Source organism: Danio rerio, chromosome 4 (assembly GCF_052040795.2).
Source record: "Danio rerio strain M-AB ecotype USA chromosome 4, GRCz13ab, whole genome shotgun sequence".
Lineage (NCBI taxonomy): Eukaryota > Metazoa > Chordata > Actinopteri > Cypriniformes > Danionidae > Danio > Danio rerio.
The window spans coordinates 2,415,561-2,435,000 of record NC_141024.2 but is presented as its reverse complement, the minus strand read 5'-3'; the positions used below and the strand labels follow the sequence as shown (position 1 = coordinate 2,435,000).

Genomic DNA, 19,440 nt, shown 5'->3' with positions numbered 1-19,440 from the left:
TTAAAACTCATTCCTACACCTTAGGTAAACGTTATAATGCAAACACAACATTCCTCACACATTTAATACAGCTGTCCTGTGTCAGTCACATCAGTTGACTGCTGAAATTCTACATTTTTAACCCAGCTGGTTGAGTTATTACATAAATAACCAAACCAAGCCTAAAAATAACCCAACAAAGCACCAAATATTTAACCCAACTGGTTGAGTTATTGATAAATAACATAATAAAGGTTAACAATAACCCAACAAAGCACCAAATATTTAACCCAACTGGTTGAGTTATTAATAAATAACATAATAAAAGTTAAAAATAACCCAACAGAGCACCAAATATTTAACCAAACTGGTTGAGTTATTAATAAATAACATAATAAAGGTTAAAAATAACCCAACAGAGCACCAAATATTTAACCAAACTGGTTTAGTTATTATTAAATAACACAATAAAGGTTAAAAATAACCCAACGAAGCACCAAATATTTTTAACTCAACCATTGGGTTAAATTAATAACCCAACGTTTTTTAGAGTGCAGCTTAGGGAAACACCCACTTATTCACACACACACACACACACACACACATACACTACGGCCAGTTTATTTCCCCTATAGTGTGTGTGTTTGGACTGTGGGGGCAGTCGGAGCACCCGGAGGAAACCCACACAGTTGGGTTAAATATTTAGTGCTTTGTTGGGTTATTTTTAGCCTTTGTTTGGTTATTTATGTAATAACTCAACTAGGTGGGTTAAAAATGTAGAATTTCAAATTTTAGAATTGCCCTTCCAGCTGCAACCCATCACTGGGAAACATCCATACACACTCAAACACTGCGAACAATTTAGCCTACCCAATTCACCTGTACCGCATGTGTTTGGACTGTGAGGGAAACCAAAGCACCCAGAGGAAACCCATGCGAACGCAGGGAGAACATGCAAACTCCACACAGAAATGCCAACTGGGCCAGCCGAGACTCGAACCAGCAACCTTCTTGCTGTGAGATGACAGTGCTAACCACTGAGCCACTAAGTTTGTGTGTGCATGAATTTCTCACAGGGAGAAGTGTGTGTGCGTGTGTGCGTGTGTGTGTGTGTGTGTGTGTGTGTGTGTGTGTGTGTGTGTGTGTGTGTGTGTGTGTGTGCGTGCGCGCGCGTGCGTGTGTATTCTGACATCACTGCTGCGCATCGCCACGTTTGATCCACAGGAAATAAGGAGAGGCATGTTGTATCCAAGCAACAGGACGGTTGCCAGGTGACAGACAGCAGGTCCAGAGAGCAGAAGGGTGTGTTCGGTGTTTCAGTGTTTGGCTCTTCCGCTGATCAACTTCAGATCCACATTAACACTATGTAGAGCACTGCACATCACAGGTGACTGTACGTTAAAGCTGCACTGGAGTGCTGAAATGAGCAGCTTTCTTCAATGCATGACGTCATTAATCAACTCAATCAAAGAGGCAGGGCGGGGCATATTGAGTAGCTCCTCCCCTTTTTGAAATAGCCAATAGCGTTTAGCTATTTCAGAGTGATTAAACTGAAGTGACTTCTGACAGACACCATCTACAATAGCAGTAGGGTCTAATCATTTCTCTACTTTATATTATCCCAGTGATGGGTTGCAGCTGGAAAGGCATCTGCTGCGTAAAACATGGATAAGTTGGCGGTTCATTCTGCTGTGGTGACTCCAGATTAATAAAGGGAGTAAGCCGAAAAGAGAATGATAAATCATTGCACGGCTAATATCCTGTCCTGTATATTAAAGCACGTGTAGTCTGACAGATATGTTTATATGGTGTACAGTAACATGATAAGTGATGATTAGTAATAATGTTAGCATTAGTTCCCTGCTGAAGCTGAGCTGCAGAATCAAAGCAGACGCTGATCAATAATCGCTCACTGTGAGGAAACACTGATAATGAGCACCTCCCATGATGCTCTGCTCTGATCTGACAACACACACTCTGTATCGCATCATGTGCTGCTGAGTTTGGCATCATTACTAGTGAAAAACATTCACTTGGACACTTGTTTGACTCTGATTTGCTCGCAGAATTGAATGTTGCTATTTTATAAGCAGATTTATTTATTTATATACTGAGTTTTATTGTTTATTGTGTTGAATTTAATGCTAATACTAATGTTTCCTGCAATAATTAAACTCAGGTTAACTAAAATAGCCTCATATTTAATTGTTCATCTCTGATTCACCTGCAGAATTGAACGTTACTATTTTACGAGTAGGTCTGTTTATTTATATTGTGGTGTTTAAGACATACTAACTTGTTTGTTTGCAATGAATAAGCTCAAATGTAACTAAAATAGCATCATTTACAAATTGTTTATCCCTGTTTTGCATGCAGAATTGAATCTTGCTATTTTATTTATTTATTTATATTGCTTATTGTTGCATTTAATGCTAATACTAATGTTTCTTGCAATAAATAAACTCACTTTAACCTGATTAGACTCATATTTAATTGTTTATCTCTGATTTACCTGCAGGATTTATTGTTTTTTTGTAAGCAGATGTATTTATTTATTGTTTACTGTGGTATTTAATACTAATGTTTCTTTAGTTATCGAACTGCATTAAGGAAATAGCCTCATATTTAATTGTTCATCTCTGTTTTGCTTGCAGAGTTGTATGTTGCTCTTTTATGGGCAGTTTGGGTGTTTGAATGCGGGATGTATTAGTTGTGTTGTGCTGCCACCTGGTGGCACAGCTGAACCTGCTCCTTGTTTAGTATCTTTTAGCATTAGTTTTAGTATTTTAATAAATGGTAGACTTGTTTTATTGTAATTTTTGTGTAAATTTTAATCCAACATAATTTTTAAGCTACACTACAATTCTCTTACTGTCAACATATTCCCTTAGTCGCGTATTATTTAATGGTGGACATTAAATTTTGATTGGAAAATTACAAACATTGAAATAAATTCAAACTTTTAAAATAATTCATGATGATACTAAAATTACACTATTTCCATTGCACAGTATATTTAGTCATAATAATAATAATAATAATAATAATAATAAATTTAGTCATATTATAATAAGAAAATAATTTAGTCATATAATAAATAATAATAACAATAATGTTAATAATAATAATTAATTTAGTCATATATTAAAACTAATTAATGTAGTCATATAATCTTAGTAATAATAATAATAATTAATTTAGTCATATTATATTAGTAATAATAATAATTTAGTCATATAATAATAATATTAATTAATTTAGTCATATACCAATAGTAATAATTACTCTAGTCATAAAATAATAATAATTGTAACAATAATTAATTTAGTCGTATAATAAAAATAAATAATTGATCATATAATAATGTTAGTAATAATAATAATAACAATAATAATAATAATAAATTGTCATATAATATTAGTAATAGAAATTATAATTTAGTCATATAATAATAATAATAATAATAATTATTATTATTATTATTATTATTATTAATATTATTATTATTAATATAATAAAATGGTTTAGCCATATATTATTATTAGTAGTAATAATAATAATACAAATTATTATTGTCATAAAATATTAGTAATAATAATAATTTTGTCATATAATAATAATAATAATAATTATTATTATTATTATTATGGTAATAATATCAATAACAATAATTATTTAGTCATCGAATAATATTAGCAATAATAATAATAATAACAGTAATAATAATAATAATAAAATAATAATAATAGTAGTAATATAGTAATAATAAAAATATTAATAATATTGGCAATGATAATAATAATAATAATAATAATAATATTGACAGAGACTCTTTTCATTCATTTTTGTTTATTTTTTTTTTTATGTTTTCCTGCCATGCTACAAAAATAAAGTTGGCACCGATGGCAGAGGATGTGATGCTGTACATATCACAAAATACACAATATTATTCTGTCTTATTTGTTTCAAAAATACAAACATTTTACTAAACTGATATCAATAAACCCAATATATCAAATGCACATATCAAAACTAGTTTCGTAACTGTGAAATACTCGCATAGGAATGTAACCACACACACACACACACACACACACACACACACACACTCATTCACACACGCACATGCTCACTTTCCTGAAAGATCCTGAAAAACATTCAGCTCCTCAGATTTGGCAAATGGTCTTGATTTACACATTTACGCTGTTGTAGTTTGTACACGTGAATCTTTCTGTATCTGCACACGCTCACATAAAGGTAGAAAATATGATGATAATAATGCGATAAACTTTACAATAGACACTTTACATGAAGCGGACAGACGTAAACAAGTTGCTCTTTTGTTTGTGAATTCTCATCAAGCTGTACAATCACATCTGCAGATTTACATGGTTTACTGTAGTGTTAGATACACACACACACGTTCTCTCAGATGTTTTTAGGTGAGCAGTCTGGCTTTTTGGTCTCGATTAACCACAATATTTGTATCCCTTCCAAACTTGGTCAATACTTTATTATTTAATTAATTATTTTGAGTTCCTTTGTTTATCTTTATGGGGCGGCACGGTGGCTCAGTGGTTAGCACTGTCGCCTCACAGCAAGAAGTCTACTGGTTCGAGGCCCGGCTGGATCAGTGTGCATTTCTATGTGGAGTTTGCATGTTCTCCCCGTGTTGGTGTGGGTTTCCTCTGAGTGCTCCGGTTTCACAACATATGTGCTATAGGGGAACTGAAGGTAAGTTGGCTGTAGTGTTTGAGTGTGTGTGTGTGTGAATAAGAGTGTGTTTCCTAGTACTGGGTTGCAACTAGAAGGGCATCCGCTGTGTAAAACATATGCTGGAATAGGTGATTCATTAGGTTGTGGCAACCCCAGATGAACAAAGGGACTAAGCCGAAGGAAAATGAATGAATGAATGTTTTTATTTTATTTTTTAATAAACATGTTTGAATTTAGGGGCAGTAAGTGGTGAGTTTGTATGATTATGTGCTGTATTTTATTAGGTGAGCAGCCAATAACAATACTTTATTAACAATACTTGTATCTCCTTTCAAAGTAGGCCAAATATGCTTTGTTAATGTTTTTAAATTATTTTGTAAATAAAAATGTTTAAATTTAGGGAGCAAATAAGTGGTGATTTTATATGCTTATATAAATATATACTGCTCAAAAATAAATAAATAAAGGGAACACTGAATAAATGAAGGTAATACATTTTTACAGACACTCCCAGCCACGCCCGGATGGCCTGTAGGCAGGCTGTTACCAGTTAAGAGGTTCAACAACACAATGCAACTCCAAGTGTTCCCTTCATTTTTTTGAGCAGTATATATATTACATTGGCAATATTATGTACATTTAATTTTACATTTTAACATTGCTTATTTACTTGTTTACATTGAGCGAAAAACATGCCCTTATTTAATCTGACTCCAGTATTGACCTATAATTGGACAAATCTCATCAGGAATTAATTTATTATTGATATCTTTATTGATATTTATATTGATATTAATTTATATATATATATATATATATATATATATATATATATATATATATATATATCATTATTTGTTTAAATTAAGGTCAAAATAATCCCTGATTTCATCTGCTTTTCAAAATTGCCAGTAAAAAAAATATATACATGAGAAATTATTATTGAATTACTTGTCGATTTTAAAGCGGTGTTTATTTTCTTACAATATTGTTAAGCAATGATGTTTAAAACCTTATTCAATTTATTTTATAAATATTTAGCATGTTGGGGCGACATGATGGCGCAGTGGTTAGCATTGTCGCCTCAGATTACTGGTTCGAGTCCCGGTTGGGCCAGTTGGCATTTCTGTGTGGAGTTTGCATGTTTTCCCCGTGTTGGCGTGGGTTTCCTCCGGGTGCTCCGGTTTCCCCAACAATCCGAACACATGCACTACAGGGGAATTGATTAACTAAATTGGCCGTGGTGTATGTGTGTGAATGTGAGAGTGTATGGGTGTTTCCCAGTACTGGGTTGCAGCTGGAAGGGCATCCACTGCGTAAAACATATCCTGGAATAGTTGGCTGTTCATTCTGCTGTGGCGAGCCCTGCTGAATAAGGAACTAAGGTGAAGGAAAATGAATGAAGTTTGCGTGCTTTTAGTTTATGCATGCATGCATGAGATCTGTTTAAGTTTGGAGGGAAACAAATGAGCTCTGATTTGATCTGCTTCTTATCCTGTCCAATGATACGTGTGTGGAATGAATATTGTCCATTATCGACATCGCTGTAAAAAAAGAAAAAAAGTTGAAGCTTTTTGAGTTGACTCAACTTAAATGGAGCCAAGTGCAGTGCTTGGGTTAAAAGATGAGTCAACTCAACAAAGTACATCGCCTTAAGATTTTAAGCTGAGTCAACTTTTTTTTGTAGCCAAGGAAACATAATAATAATCATCAACTGTGGTGAATCTGCAGCTGAGACTGCATTAAAGCACCTGTACACTGTAAAAATCTCCATGAATTGTCAGTTTTCCATATTTTGTTTTATGTTTTTGTTTTGTTATTATTTATTTCTGTTTTTGAATTGCATCATGGGAGCTTGATCTTTCGTCCAACAATTTTTAACCTTGAAAAAGTCTGTAAAAGTGACTTTTATGAACATTTTTAATAGTTTAAAATGATATATTGTCTGGGATGGTGATGTACAGTTGAAGTCAGAATTATTAGCCCCCCTAAATTATTAGATTGCTTGTTTATTTTTGCCCCAATTTCTGTTTGACGGAGAGCAGATTTTTTCAACACATTTCTAAACATAATAATTTTAATAACTCATTTCTAATAACTGATTTATTTTATCTTTACCATGATGAATGTAAAATATATTTAACTAGATATATTTCAAGACACTTCTATTCATCTTAAAGTGACATTAAAGGCTTAACTAGGTCAATTAAGTTAACTAGGCAGGTTAGGGGAATTAGGCAAGTTATTGTATAACAGTGGTTTGTTCTAGATTATCAAGAAAAAGCTTAAAGGGGCTTATAATTTTGTCCCTAAAATGTTTCATAAAAAATTCAAAACTGCTTTTATTCTAGCCGAAATACAACAAATAAGACTTTCTCCAGAAGAAAAAATATTATCAGACATACTGTGAAAATTTCCTTGACCAGTTACACATAATTTGGGAAATATTTAAAAAAAGATATTCAAAGGGTGGCGAATAATTCTGACTTCAACTGTATATTACACTATAAAGACCTTAACATACATTCTCTATTAATTCCTAAACATTATATTACTTAAAACTATTAAAATGTCAATAGAAGTCACTTTGTTAAACTGCAGAGTTGAATATTCAACATCAAAAGCCGACAGAGCAAAGATCAACATCCCATAATGCAATTCACAACCGTAAATAAACCGAAAACACTTGTGAATCACAGAATGAACAGACATTTTTACAGTGCAGCATCAAACACTTGAGGGATTGTTGAGATCTGAGATGTCTGAGGCTAAAGTGACCGCAGTGAAGCGTGTGAATACCGTAGTGAGCATCTGCGATTGCTCTCAAGTGCAAAACGAGTGACTTACATTGACAAAGTAGCACACAACACCTGTGAATAAGTGAAGAGGAGAGTCAAACATCACAGCATTGGGGAATGAGGTCTGGCTGAGCGCTGTAGTGTTTCTACAACTGGACCTGATTGAGACCCGCGTTACTAAACTGAATATATACACGCTTACAGTTCATCTCATCAAACTGCTCATATTTCACCACAAACCCAAGATTATTTCGGTAACCTGAAAACTGAACTCATTCTTCAATGCATATTACAGTGCTCAGCATAAATGAGTTCACCCTCGCAGAGCTCTCGTTTACATTCAGATTTTGTACCGGATGCTTTAATGTAATTTACATTAGATTAATCAGTACCGAAGACAAAACTAATGCAAATAATCTAACAAAAAACTAACAAAAAACCACAGTGCAAGAATTAGTCCACCTAAATTAATATGTTAAGTGGAAATGTAGAGAAATATAAAAAGGTATAAAATTTAGTTGAAATATTTTGTGCAATAACTGTATTTAAATGTATTTTCTTTCTACTCCTTAAGTAGAAACCCAAATCCTTACCTGTTGTTTAAATGCAGAAACAATTCTTGTCTATATTCACTGAGAAAAGGGGTACACCTTTCAAAAGGGGGCTCTCATTTATGCTGGGCACTGTAGGAAGATCTTCTGCTTTGTGAACATTATCAAGCATAAGATCAAAGCTGCAAACTCCAGACCATTGATGGATATTCTCGACCAAACTATTAAAGGTAAAGTTATTATTACTATTAATGTTGATTCAAAATCAGATACCTAAAAAATATGGATTGGAATTTTCTGGAAAACTGTTCTAGAACATTATTGGAATCTGTTATTGGAATTCCGTAAAACTGTTCTAAAACATTCTTAAAAGGCATTCTAAAAATACTCTGATATTGGAATTGGCATTCCGGAAAACTGTTCTAGAACATTGTTGAAATCGGCATTACAGAAAACTTTTATTGGAATCAGCATTCCGGAAAACTGTTCTAGAACATTGCTGGAATCTGCATTTCAGAAAACTCTATTATTGGAATTCTGGAAAACTGTTCTAAAACATTCTTGAAAGGCATTCTGAAACACTCTGATATTGAAATCAGCATTCTGGAAAAATGTTCTAGAATATTATTGGAATCAGCTTCTGGAACACTCTGATATTGGAATTGACATTTCGGAAAACTCAGTTCCATATATTTTTGGCATCTGATTTTGAAGAAACTTTAATATCTATGAAAATACTAGTTTCTGCAGGTTCATAATGATTAATCTTGAAAACATACACTGTTAAAGCATCTGTTCATTAACACTTTCTGTATTTTGTGATTGTGAAATGTTTATGTACTGTTGTGAATTGCATTATGGGATGTTGATCTCTGTTCTGTCAACTTTTGATGTTGAAAATATATATATATATATATATTCAAACAATTAAAATTTCATCATCAAAAGTCGAAATTTCATCATCAAAATTTCCTCATTTAAAGTTGTTGGAGAAAAAAAATCAAGTCCCAAACTGCAAGTCAAAATCATGAATTAATGAAAAGCATAAACTAACAGAACAAACATGCATCACAAAACACAGAAAGCGTTTCATTTACATGTGTTTTACAGTGTTTAGTGAATAACTTACTCAGATACCAGTGCAAGTTTATGATTAAAACAAGTACAACATTTAATGAATTCAAACAGAAACGTTTGGAAACCTGACTGACAGAGAATTGTTCTTGGTTTAAACATAAACTCACTTAAATCGTTCACTTTAAAACGACTCATTTCAACAATTTTTCAACCCATTTTTCAACAATTAAAGCAAGTCTGGTTATAAACCAAAGGTGAATAACCACATGAGGGGGAGTAAATAAAGAGTAAGTATTTATTTTTGAGTGAACTATCCCTTTAAGACGTTTTTAAGCCCTTAAACTGAAGGAAAAGTTTTAAAACTTCTCTAAGACCTGCAGAAACCCTGAATATCCCAAACCACAAGGTAAATAAGAAATGACGACCCTAAAGGGTTGGTTCACACAAAAATGCAAATTTACTCACTATTTACTCTTCCTCAAGTGATTATACACCTCTGATACCCCTTTTACTTCCAACAAAGTTTCTCTCTTCCGTTGAACACAAAAGAAGATGTTTAGAAAAATGCTGTAAACCTGTAACCATTGACTTAGATAGAAAAATTTTTTAAAATACCTTCATTAGTGTTCAACCTAAACAGGTATAAAGCCTCTTGAGGGAGAGTAAATTAAAAGTAAATGTCATTTTTAGGGTGAACTATCTCTTAAACATGTCACAGCCTTGCTTACTTATCAAATATTTTCCACCTACTCCAGCAGACTAAAACCAAAAGCTCAACTCAATGAGAAATATGAGGGATTTGGCTGAGATAAACTGATTTATAAACTGATTTGTACATTGTTGTCAGTGCGGGTCACATGGGCAGGTCGGTGCTGTTGTGTCGTGTTTTTCTGGACGTCCCATCGTCCCGTGGCTGTGCTTTCTGCAGGCTGGACATGGCAGCAGTGCGTTCAATATCAATGACAGCGTACAGCTCAGTTCTCCGTGTAGGAGTGGCCGGCAGAGGTGTAGTGGGTGTTTTAGGCGTATGAGGCCCGCTAGAATCCGACACTTTGTCCATTTCCACCTCAATGTAGTTCAGCTGGCGGAGCGGGTCGCCCACTCCAAGCCGCCGCAGGTCAAAGTTAAAAACGCTCGGCTGAGAGTTGTGTTTATGTGCACTAATCGGCACCGTCACATTCTCAGTATTGACGTAATTATGCTGCGGGTCGAGTGAATGAAATCCGTTCAGCGATGGAGATTTGAGTTCATCCTCCTCCGGTTTGCGCATCTCCCAGACAGGTGGTAATGCAGGCAGATTCTCATAATTTAGTAGCGCTGTCCGCCGCTGGGCTGAATTGTTAGCATTGTGTGCATCTGGCAGCGGGACGGGGGGTCTGATGCGTCTGGCTCCTGTTGAAATGCCGTTATGATGCTCACATGATGTCTCTTTGCGCTCATCGCTGTCGTAGCCGGTGTCACAGTCCGCCATAAGGCCTGCGCTGCCGTTTACTGTCTTCACAGGAGGAGTGTATGAAGTGTGTTCAGAATTAGTCGCCTCCTCGCCCGTCTCCTGCTGCTGTCTCTGTCTCTGCACAGGCGTCGGGCCTAAAACAAACTTTACACTCTCAGGCTCCAGCACCTATAAAAGATTCGATTAGATTAGATTAGATTAGATTCGACTTTATTGTCATCACATGTACAAGTACAAAGCAACTAAATGTAGTTTTTAAAATGCAAATATTTTAATTGATCAATATAAATGTTCAACTTTTATCGGGTTTATTAGCAACAGAAGACAATCAGAACAATACAAACCACACCATATTCATTAAAAAAAACACAATACCTCAAAGGTAACTGCGCACATTAGTAAAGCGCACGTAAGTAAGATTTTTGACAACATTAAACTGCTATTCTGTTAAATCTTAATTGTATTTAATGGTAGTTTGTTCTGTAGACAATTGAAAACAAATATTGTTTAAGGGGGCTAATAATATTGACCTTAAAATGGGTTAAAAAATAAAAAACTGCTTTTATTCTAGCCGAAATAAGACTTTCTCCAGAAGAAAAAATATTATAGAAGATACTGTGAAAAATTCCTGAATCCGGCAAACATTATTTGGGAAATAATTGACTTCAGCTGTATATATAATTACTACACACCACACAAGGCTCCTGCTCATTGGGCGACGCTGGCACTGCGCTCTCGTGATTGGACGTCTCAGGCTCCAGAGGGGTGTGGCCTGTGCTGCGACAGCGCCGCTCCTCCTGCAGTCCTGTAGTGTTGACGTATGTGTGTACCTGGACGGACATGACATTCATAATAGAGAGAAAAATAGGTTTGTTTACTCCTAAAAATATGATCATGGACCCTTTTCGCGTTCAATGATTTTGAAAAGATTTTAAATGATTAATTCTTGTTTATAAATCATTAAATGGTCTGGCACAAGCTTACTTAAAATCCTGGTAGGTCGCTAAGGTCTTCTAATCAGTTTATTCTTCCTGTACCAATGTCTTGGTCTAAGTAAAGTGGGGATTGAGCTTTTGCTGTTATCACCCCAACACTCTGGAACAAGCTTCCACCCCACGTTAGGCACGCTCCAACTTTATCTGTTCTAAAAAAGCTTCTGAAACGGCATCTTTGTTCCTTAGCATTTGAGCTTTTTTAATGTTTTGGGGTTTGCCTTATGTTTTAATTGTTATGTATGTGATGTAGGACTTATTTTAATTAGCATTGATTGTGTTCAGCACTATGGGCAACGTTGTGTATAAACAAATGTGCTTTATAAATAACTAAACTAAACTAACTAAACTAAGTAATTGTCATAATCTTAAATCCTTGAATTTTTTTTATTATTTTTTTAAATGAATGTACATTTATATGTATTTACAAACAGTTGAAGTCAAAATTATTAGTCCTGCTGTACATTTTATTTCAAATATTCACAAATGATGTTGAACAGATTCAGTAATGTTTTACAGAATTTCCTATAATATTTTTTCTTCTAGAGACAGTCTTATTTGTTTTAATTCGGCTAGAATAAAAGCTGAATTTAAATTTAAAAGCCATTTTAAGGTCAATATTATTAGCCCCCTTAGCATTATTAGTTTTGTATTGTCTCCAGAACAAACCACTGTTATACAATGACTTGCCTAATTACCCTAACTTTACCCTAATTACCCTAATTAAGCCTTTAAATGTCACTTTAAGCTGAATACTAGTGTCTTAAAGAATATCTAGTCAAATATTATGTGCTGTCATCACGCAGGGTTCATACACATTTTTACTACTGAAGTTCAATGACTTTTCCATGACTTTGAAGTAAATTTTCATAAACTAGTGTTTTATGTAATGTCTATGTATACCAGGAGTCACCAATCTCATTCCTGGAGGTCCGGTGCTCTGCAGGGTTTACCTCCAACTTGCCTCAACACACCTGTTTGTGTGTTTCAAGTAGACCTTAAATAGCTTGTTCAGGTGTGTTTGATTAGGATTGGATCTAAAATCTGCAGGACACCAGACCTCCAAGAACAAGTTTGTTGTTCCCTGGTGTATACATAGTAAATAATAAGAAAAATGAAGCATCTTTAAAGTTAATAGAGCATATCATAAAACATGCAACATTTAGTTTAAATGAATCTTTGTATCTATGTAAAATTTACTTATGTTCACAAAGCACTAATAGTGTGAGAGTGTGTGTTTGACCATGGACGGAAAAGAAGGAAAATGGCATGTCAAAATTTCCTGGCTTTTCCAGGTTTTTCATGACCGTATGAATCCTGATCATGGCCAAGATAAAAGAAATCATTGATTAGAAATGAGTTACTAAAACTATTATGTTTAGAAATGTGTTAAAAAAAAAACTTCTTTCCGTTAAACAGAAATTGGGGAAAAAGATATACAGGGGCGCTAATAATACAGACTTCAACTGTACAAACAGGATATAATACATATCATTTTGAATAAACCATAGTAAACTGTAATGTAGATAATAAAACAATGACTAATATTATTAGTCGTGTGTGTGAGTACCGTTTCGTCGTTGAGCAGCAGCGGATGTGTCGACTCTTCTCCTACTGATGGTAGTCTAGTGCTGCCCACAGAAGGATGGCGACTGGACGGCCGCGAGGAGGCGTCAAACGATGGATAGCGGCCGATCCCATTGGCCACCGTCGGGACAGAGTAACCTGGAGCTGCAGAGAGCAGTGGAGAAGTCAGCAGGAGCTCAGTGTGTGTTTGTGAGGACATGAATAGGGTGTCAAAAATCTGACATTACATTATTTCGTGTTTCTGCTATATCAGTTTCAACAGATGGCTTAAAAAGGTCTATTTTGAAAAATCTTTCATTTGGATTAAGATGATTTTGTAGAGGAATTAATCATGCATAAAATATAATAAACAAATACAAGCATAGATAAATACAGTAGAGCAAAGATAAAAGGGAAATAAACAGTGCTTTATGGTTTTCTGGAGAGTCTAACAGTATTCAGGTAATCGCGTAACTGAATGTTACTAAAAGCTCTTGTTCTCTCCAGACTGGACTATTACAGCTCTCTATTAGCCGTTCTTCCAGCTAACTCTATCAAATCTCTTCAGCTGCTTCAGAACGCAGCAGCATGAGTGGTCTTTAATGAACCTAAAAGAGCACATGTCACTCCGCTGCTCATCCGTTTGCACTGGCTGCCAGTTGTCGCTCGCATCAAATTCAAAGCTCTGATGTTTGCTTACAAAGCGACTTCTGGCTTTGCTCCTTCTTATCTGCTCTCACTTCTGCAGATCTATGTGCCTCCAGAAACTTGCGTTCTGTGAATGAACGTCGCCTCGTGGTTCCATCCCAAAGAGGGAAGAAATCACTTTCCCGAACGCTCGCATTCAATCTGCCCAGTTGGTGGAATGAACTCCCTAACTACATCAGAACGGCAGAGTCACTCGCTGTCTTCAAGAAACCACTAAAAACTCCTATTTAGTCCTATTTAGACTATTTAGTCTCCACTTCCCTTCCTAATCTGCAATTGCCTCTCTGGCTCCACCGCTAACTGTACTCAAAAAAAAAAAAACACTTACATTACTAATGCTTTGCTTCTTACACTTTACATACCTGAAACTTGCCTACAGTGCTTATCCATTGTTGCTCTTATAGTTGTGTAAATTGCTTCCTTGTCCTCATTTGTAAGTCGCTTTGGATAAAAGCGTCTGCTAAATGGCTAAATGTAAATGTAAAACTGCATTGTTTTCATTGTTAGGGTTAATTCAGCTTTATTAAAGTTATAAATGGTCAAATTTATTCAGCCTAAATCCTTTACTTTCTCTTGAAATGGCCTTAAAAAGGTAAGCAGATGATAAATGTCATGCCATTATGGGTAAATTCTGCAGTGACCTCACAAACGGAGGCTCCAGAGGCCTGTACTAGGAAGCCAGTGAAGTTTCACTTTGCACCAATTCTGGATTTTAGGTATCCTGAAGGTAGCTCAGCTCAAGAGCTTCTCCATATAACCATGGTAAAAAAAGTGACAAAGTCAAGCTGCCTTCATGTTACCTAAGACTTAACTGGCTAGCCGTCTAATGCAGCATCTTGGTACAGACCCCAGCTGAACTATAATTCCAGTTCAACATTGCACGTCCTGCAATATGACTCTTGCGGATCCGCTCATTCCAGTATCAATGCTGAAAGGATATATTGTGCAGCCCAAACAGGAAGTGTGTGTGTGTGTGCTCTTACTGGTGGGTGTGTGTGGCGTCGCAGGAAGCTCAGGCTCCAGCACAGGCTCCTCCACCACACTGATGCTGTTGTTGTGCATGATGTCCTGCAGCATGTTGAAGATCTCCTCGGCCCGAGCGCATTTAAACGCAAATATCCCTGAGGAGAAAAAACGCTGAAGTGTGAACTTACATTGGTGTTGAGTAAAGTTCAATGTTCAGAGTTTGAAGCTCACTTTATTTGTAAAGCACATGTAAATACAACAAACGTTGACCCCAGTGCTTGTACACAAACAATTCAAACTAATAAATATAAGTACAATTAAAATGATAATCCCTGTCCTTACCTACAATAAGAGCTTAATTACCTTAAAGTAATAACTAGGGTTGGGCGATGTCGACCAATTTGGCATCGTACAATGGGGAGAAGAAGCGAAGTCTGAAGAGCGAAGGATCCAGGGGTGAGAGAAAAGTGCGCGACTCATTTGAGGACCGGGAGGGAGACACGCAATTTCCGGGAGTTCATCACTCGTTTGCGGGCATTATGAGTCCCGCGAATGCATAGAGACCCCCGGAGCTTTCGGGAGATCTGGGATGTCTGAATTTGCAGTTTATCCGTAAATTATTGAAGAGCGAGGGATCCAGGGGTGAGAAGGGTGCGCGACTCATTTGAGGACCGGGAGGGAGACACGCAATTTCCGGGAGTTCATCACTCGTTTGCGGCATTATGAGTCCCGCGAATGCATAGAGACTGCCGGAGCTTCTGGGAGACTTGGGATGTCTGAATATCACGTTTGACAAGTATAGTGAGATGCGATCCAGCGGTACATCCTTATAAACTCTCCCAAGTGCACTGCTCTCTGCCTGGAGCTCAGAGGAGGGCGTGACAGCTTGTGGCTGTGTGTGTGTGGTCACGTGATAACGGAGGGCTGTTCAGAAATGCTAGGTAAAACGGTGTGGATGTGGATCATTTTCGTTCTAAAATGACATTTTAACACTAAGACGTTTGAGTGTAAACAGGGTCTGAGTGTGTATTTTTCGCAAGGAGGTTTGCGAAAGGGGGCGGGGCGATGGATTGCGATGCCTGCTCAGCATTGTGTTGTCTATTGGCCATCGGCGATGGACGATGGCATCTTCTATCGGCCCAATCCTAGTAATAACATTCCATTTTCACGTAATAAGCTGCCCGAACACAACCTAAAATTCACACTTCATATTCACTAGGACAATCGGTTACAGACTGTTTCAACAATAAAACGCATTAATTTATAAAGTAGAGACAAGTGTGGTATAGCGTGAGCTGGGAGTCTCACCTTGTCCAGTCTGGCAGCGCCGGCCACTCTCGAAGGAGAAGAGGTTTGAGTCGTACCCATAGCGGCGCAGACAGAGATACGGCCACTTGACGGCGTCTCGTTTGCGCGTGTGCAGAATGAGCTCTTCCTCTGTTAACTCCATCACACCTGAGCCCAGCTCATTACCATCATCATCCACGTTTATCACCTACACACACACACACACACACACACACACACAGAGCACTGTCAGCATGTACACACCTTCACTTAAATGTTTTCAATACATCTTTAAACATTATTTTTAATAACTAATTTCACAGTTTTTCTTACGTCAGTTTTTGTCTTGACTCTAATCCAAATATCTAAAAATACTTAAATCAAGAAGCATTTTCTAGAGAAGCAAAACATTTTGTCTTGTGTTAGGGAATAATATGCAAAGATTAAGAGAGTTTCTCCTTAAACCAAGTCCAAGAATGGTTGTCGGGGTATAAAGTTGAAGTACAGCATGTATGAGATGTTTTTTTTACTACCATATTTGTGTGTGTGTGTGTGTGTGTGTGTGTGTGTGTGTGTGTGTGTGTGTGTGTGTGTGTGTGTGTGTGCGTGTGTGTGCGCATGCACTGACCTTGAATTTGTTGTGATGGTTGTCAGGGATGATCTCTTTATCGGGACAGCTACAGCAGCTCCCCATTGCGCCTTTAACACACCACTGGACCCCTGTGACATCAGACCGTTTATTTAGAGGTGTGTGAGTGTGTGTGTTTGTTTGTGTGTGTGTGTATGAATGAGAGAGACAGAGAATGTATGAGTGTGTGTATACGAGTGTGCATGAATGTGTATATGAGTATGTGTGTGAGTATATGAAAATGTGTGTAAGAGTGTGTTTGTATGAGTATGTTTTTGAGTGAGTTTGTGAGTGTATATATTAGTGTGTGTGTGTTTGAGTATGTGTGTGAGTGTTTGTATTCGATTGAGAGTGTGTCTGTGTCTATACGAGTACTTGTGTGTGAGTGAATTTTGTATACGAGTGTGTATATGTATGAGAGTGTGTATATGGTGTTGTGGTCCAGCAGAGAGCGCTGTGGTGCTCACCTACATCCAGCCATCAATGACTCTGCGCTCTGGCAGGCACACACACCCCTCACAGCTCAACATCGCTGCGTGTGTGAGCCACAGACATCAGATTCCTGTGCAGCAAAGCACACAAACAATCATTCACTTATCACGCACAAACACACATATTCATTCAAAAAAATCTTCAGAAATAAATAATTACACATTTACCTACATACATAATAACATACATTTATTCAAACTATTTAACTGATTATACACACTTCACTACATACTCTTATACTACACTATATACAGTGTTACATGTCATTTATATGTTTATTTATTACCAGAAATGTAGCACAGTAGATTTAAAGCCAGCACTGTACTGGAGTGTGTGGAGTCCCACAGCCGTGCTAAACACCTTCATAATTCATGCACACATTTACATGAACATCTCCAGAAAAATGTCATCGCTTTTGTTTTTTTTTTTTTTAACACTCTCATCATTATTTTTTTAAAAGGATGTCTTTATTTGTATGCTGTGTGTGTACTTGAGTGTGTTTCAGATCATCAGTCTGTGGTTCAGGGGTCGTGTAGAGGTCATGCACTCAATATTGCATGATGCAAATCTCATCGGTCTTGACTGTATAATTAAACAAGCTCCAGGTTCACATGTGTTTTGAAAGCGTTTCACTTTGGACAACTCTGGCATCTGATTGGCCACCGCGATAATTTATTCGCTACTGTCCGTTGCTGATGCTGACTGACATCTCATTTTTGGCAGTTTTCACAAATCGAGACCAGAATGTATGATTTCTAGATAAGAATGAATCACTAAACATCACATTTTGAAGTAAGTTTTATAGTTTATTAATAGGTTTGTTTGCTGACAAGTTAACAAGTCTCCAATTAATCCTATTAGAGGGGTTGATTCGCAGTGTAGTGCATTTATTTTCCCTTCATATTGTGCAAATTGTAAGTCCTGAATTCACTCTCTTTGCATCAGCTTAGTCCCTGATTAATCAGGGAGTCGCCACAGCGGAATGAACCGCCAACTATTCTGGCACATGTTTTATGTTTTGCACCCGCTTACTGAATAAACAGACTGATATTTACAAAAGTAATTCACACATTTTGTTTGTAAAATATTTAGCATAGGCTAAAGGCAAGCAGACTGTCTCACAATACAGTATGCAGTGCGCTAAATTACACATTACACAACTTAGCAATGCAATACATGTCCACAAGTTAACATTTAGTAGCCTGAATTTGCCAATTTGTGCACTGTGTATTATCTCTTTGGCTCCTATAGGCTTACTTTAAAAAGATTTAGTGTTTCTTTAATAAATTGTTTCACTGTATGGTAGGGTTGTAACGGTATGAATTTTTCACGGTATGATAATCGTCTAAAACAATACCACGGTTTGACGGTTTCGCGGTATACGGTATGTTACAAATGTTACAAAATAATAGAACAGTGAAGCAAATTTGACTTTTTCCAAATAATATATTTTTAGTTACTATAAACAACACCACTTACAATGAACAAATAAAAAATAAGAAAATAATAAATAATGTGTCAAAGTCCAAATAAAGTCCAAATAAACATGGTGCAAATCCTCAGTAAAAAAATAAATATAAATATTTACTATACTATAAATAGTTACATAACGAAACTAGATTCAATATGGAACATCCTTAGGTTTTATGTGCCAGCATGGATATGGTTGTCTATGGATATGGATTTGGATATGGTTGTCTGCAATGCAGACAAACAGCTGCACCTTCATTTGCGTCTTTTGAAAACAGCAAGAGCAGCAGTTCGTCTTTGCTGTGTCACTGTTTTGTCATGTTTCTGTGCTGCTGTGCATGCAAAAGTACTTAGTATGAGAATTATTTCATGCAAAACTTTTTTTTTTTTGCGTTTTATTTAGCCGCGCATAAATGTATGCCTTTCTCTCATTCGGTGTGGTTCAAAAAGCTTGGTCCACAAACAAAAGCGAAACCTATGCTTATTGGTTGTGATATAGCGAGTTTGAACCAATCTGGGCATGGAGGAGGGACAATGCATCGATGTATCATGTCTGATTTGTCCGGAGACACAGTGACGAGTGTTTCTTTGTCAAATCAGCGTTGTCAAATGTTGATGACGTAACCGCACTGATTCCGGAGCCTCTGAAAGTCCGCGAATGTTACGTGATACAGCACTGGAAATCTGAGATTCTCGTCTTTATGCCAATATTTGAATTGTATGAATCGGATCAGCGGATCAAAAGTTATTAAACATT

General features: G+C 36.4%; 2 protein-coding genes and 1 long non-coding RNA gene across 6 annotated transcripts in view; 1 reads left to right on the top strand and 2 right to left on the bottom strand.

The window, feature by feature from the left end:
* The window catches only part of kcnc2 (potassium voltage-gated channel, Shaw-related subfamily, member 2), a 142,088-nt gene that overhangs the window by 90,021 nt on the left and 32,627 nt on the right, over positions 1 to 19,440 (top strand).
* Positions 3,812 to 6,680, bottom strand: LOC147844589 (uncharacterized). Its single transcript, XR_015482384.2, has 2 exons — positions 5,624 to 6,680; positions 3,812 to 5,138 (listed from the first exon to the last, which is right to left on the bottom strand). It is a non-coding gene; the product is annotated as an uncharacterized LOC147844589 (long non-coding RNA).
* Positions 9,191 to 19,440, bottom strand: part of frs2a (fibroblast growth factor receptor substrate 2a) — a 37,391-nt gene continuing 27,141 nt past the window's right edge. Inside the window, exons 2-8 of one of the 4 annotated variants that reach the window (XM_087247007.2) lie at positions 17,189 to 17,283; positions 16,722 to 16,813; positions 16,115 to 16,301; positions 14,824 to 14,961; positions 13,137 to 13,297; positions 11,267 to 11,404; positions 9,191 to 10,742 (exon numbers count right to left, since the gene is read on the bottom strand). In XM_087247007.2, coding sequence (XP_087103133.2) covers positions 9,975 to 10,742; positions 11,267 to 11,404; positions 13,137 to 13,297; positions 14,824 to 14,961; positions 16,115 to 16,301; positions 16,722 to 16,787 — 1,458 coding nt within the window. In that variant the 5' untranslated portion in view covers positions 16,788 to 16,813; positions 17,189 to 17,283 and the 3' untranslated portion in view covers positions 9,191 to 9,974. 4 annotated transcript variants of the gene reach the window in all.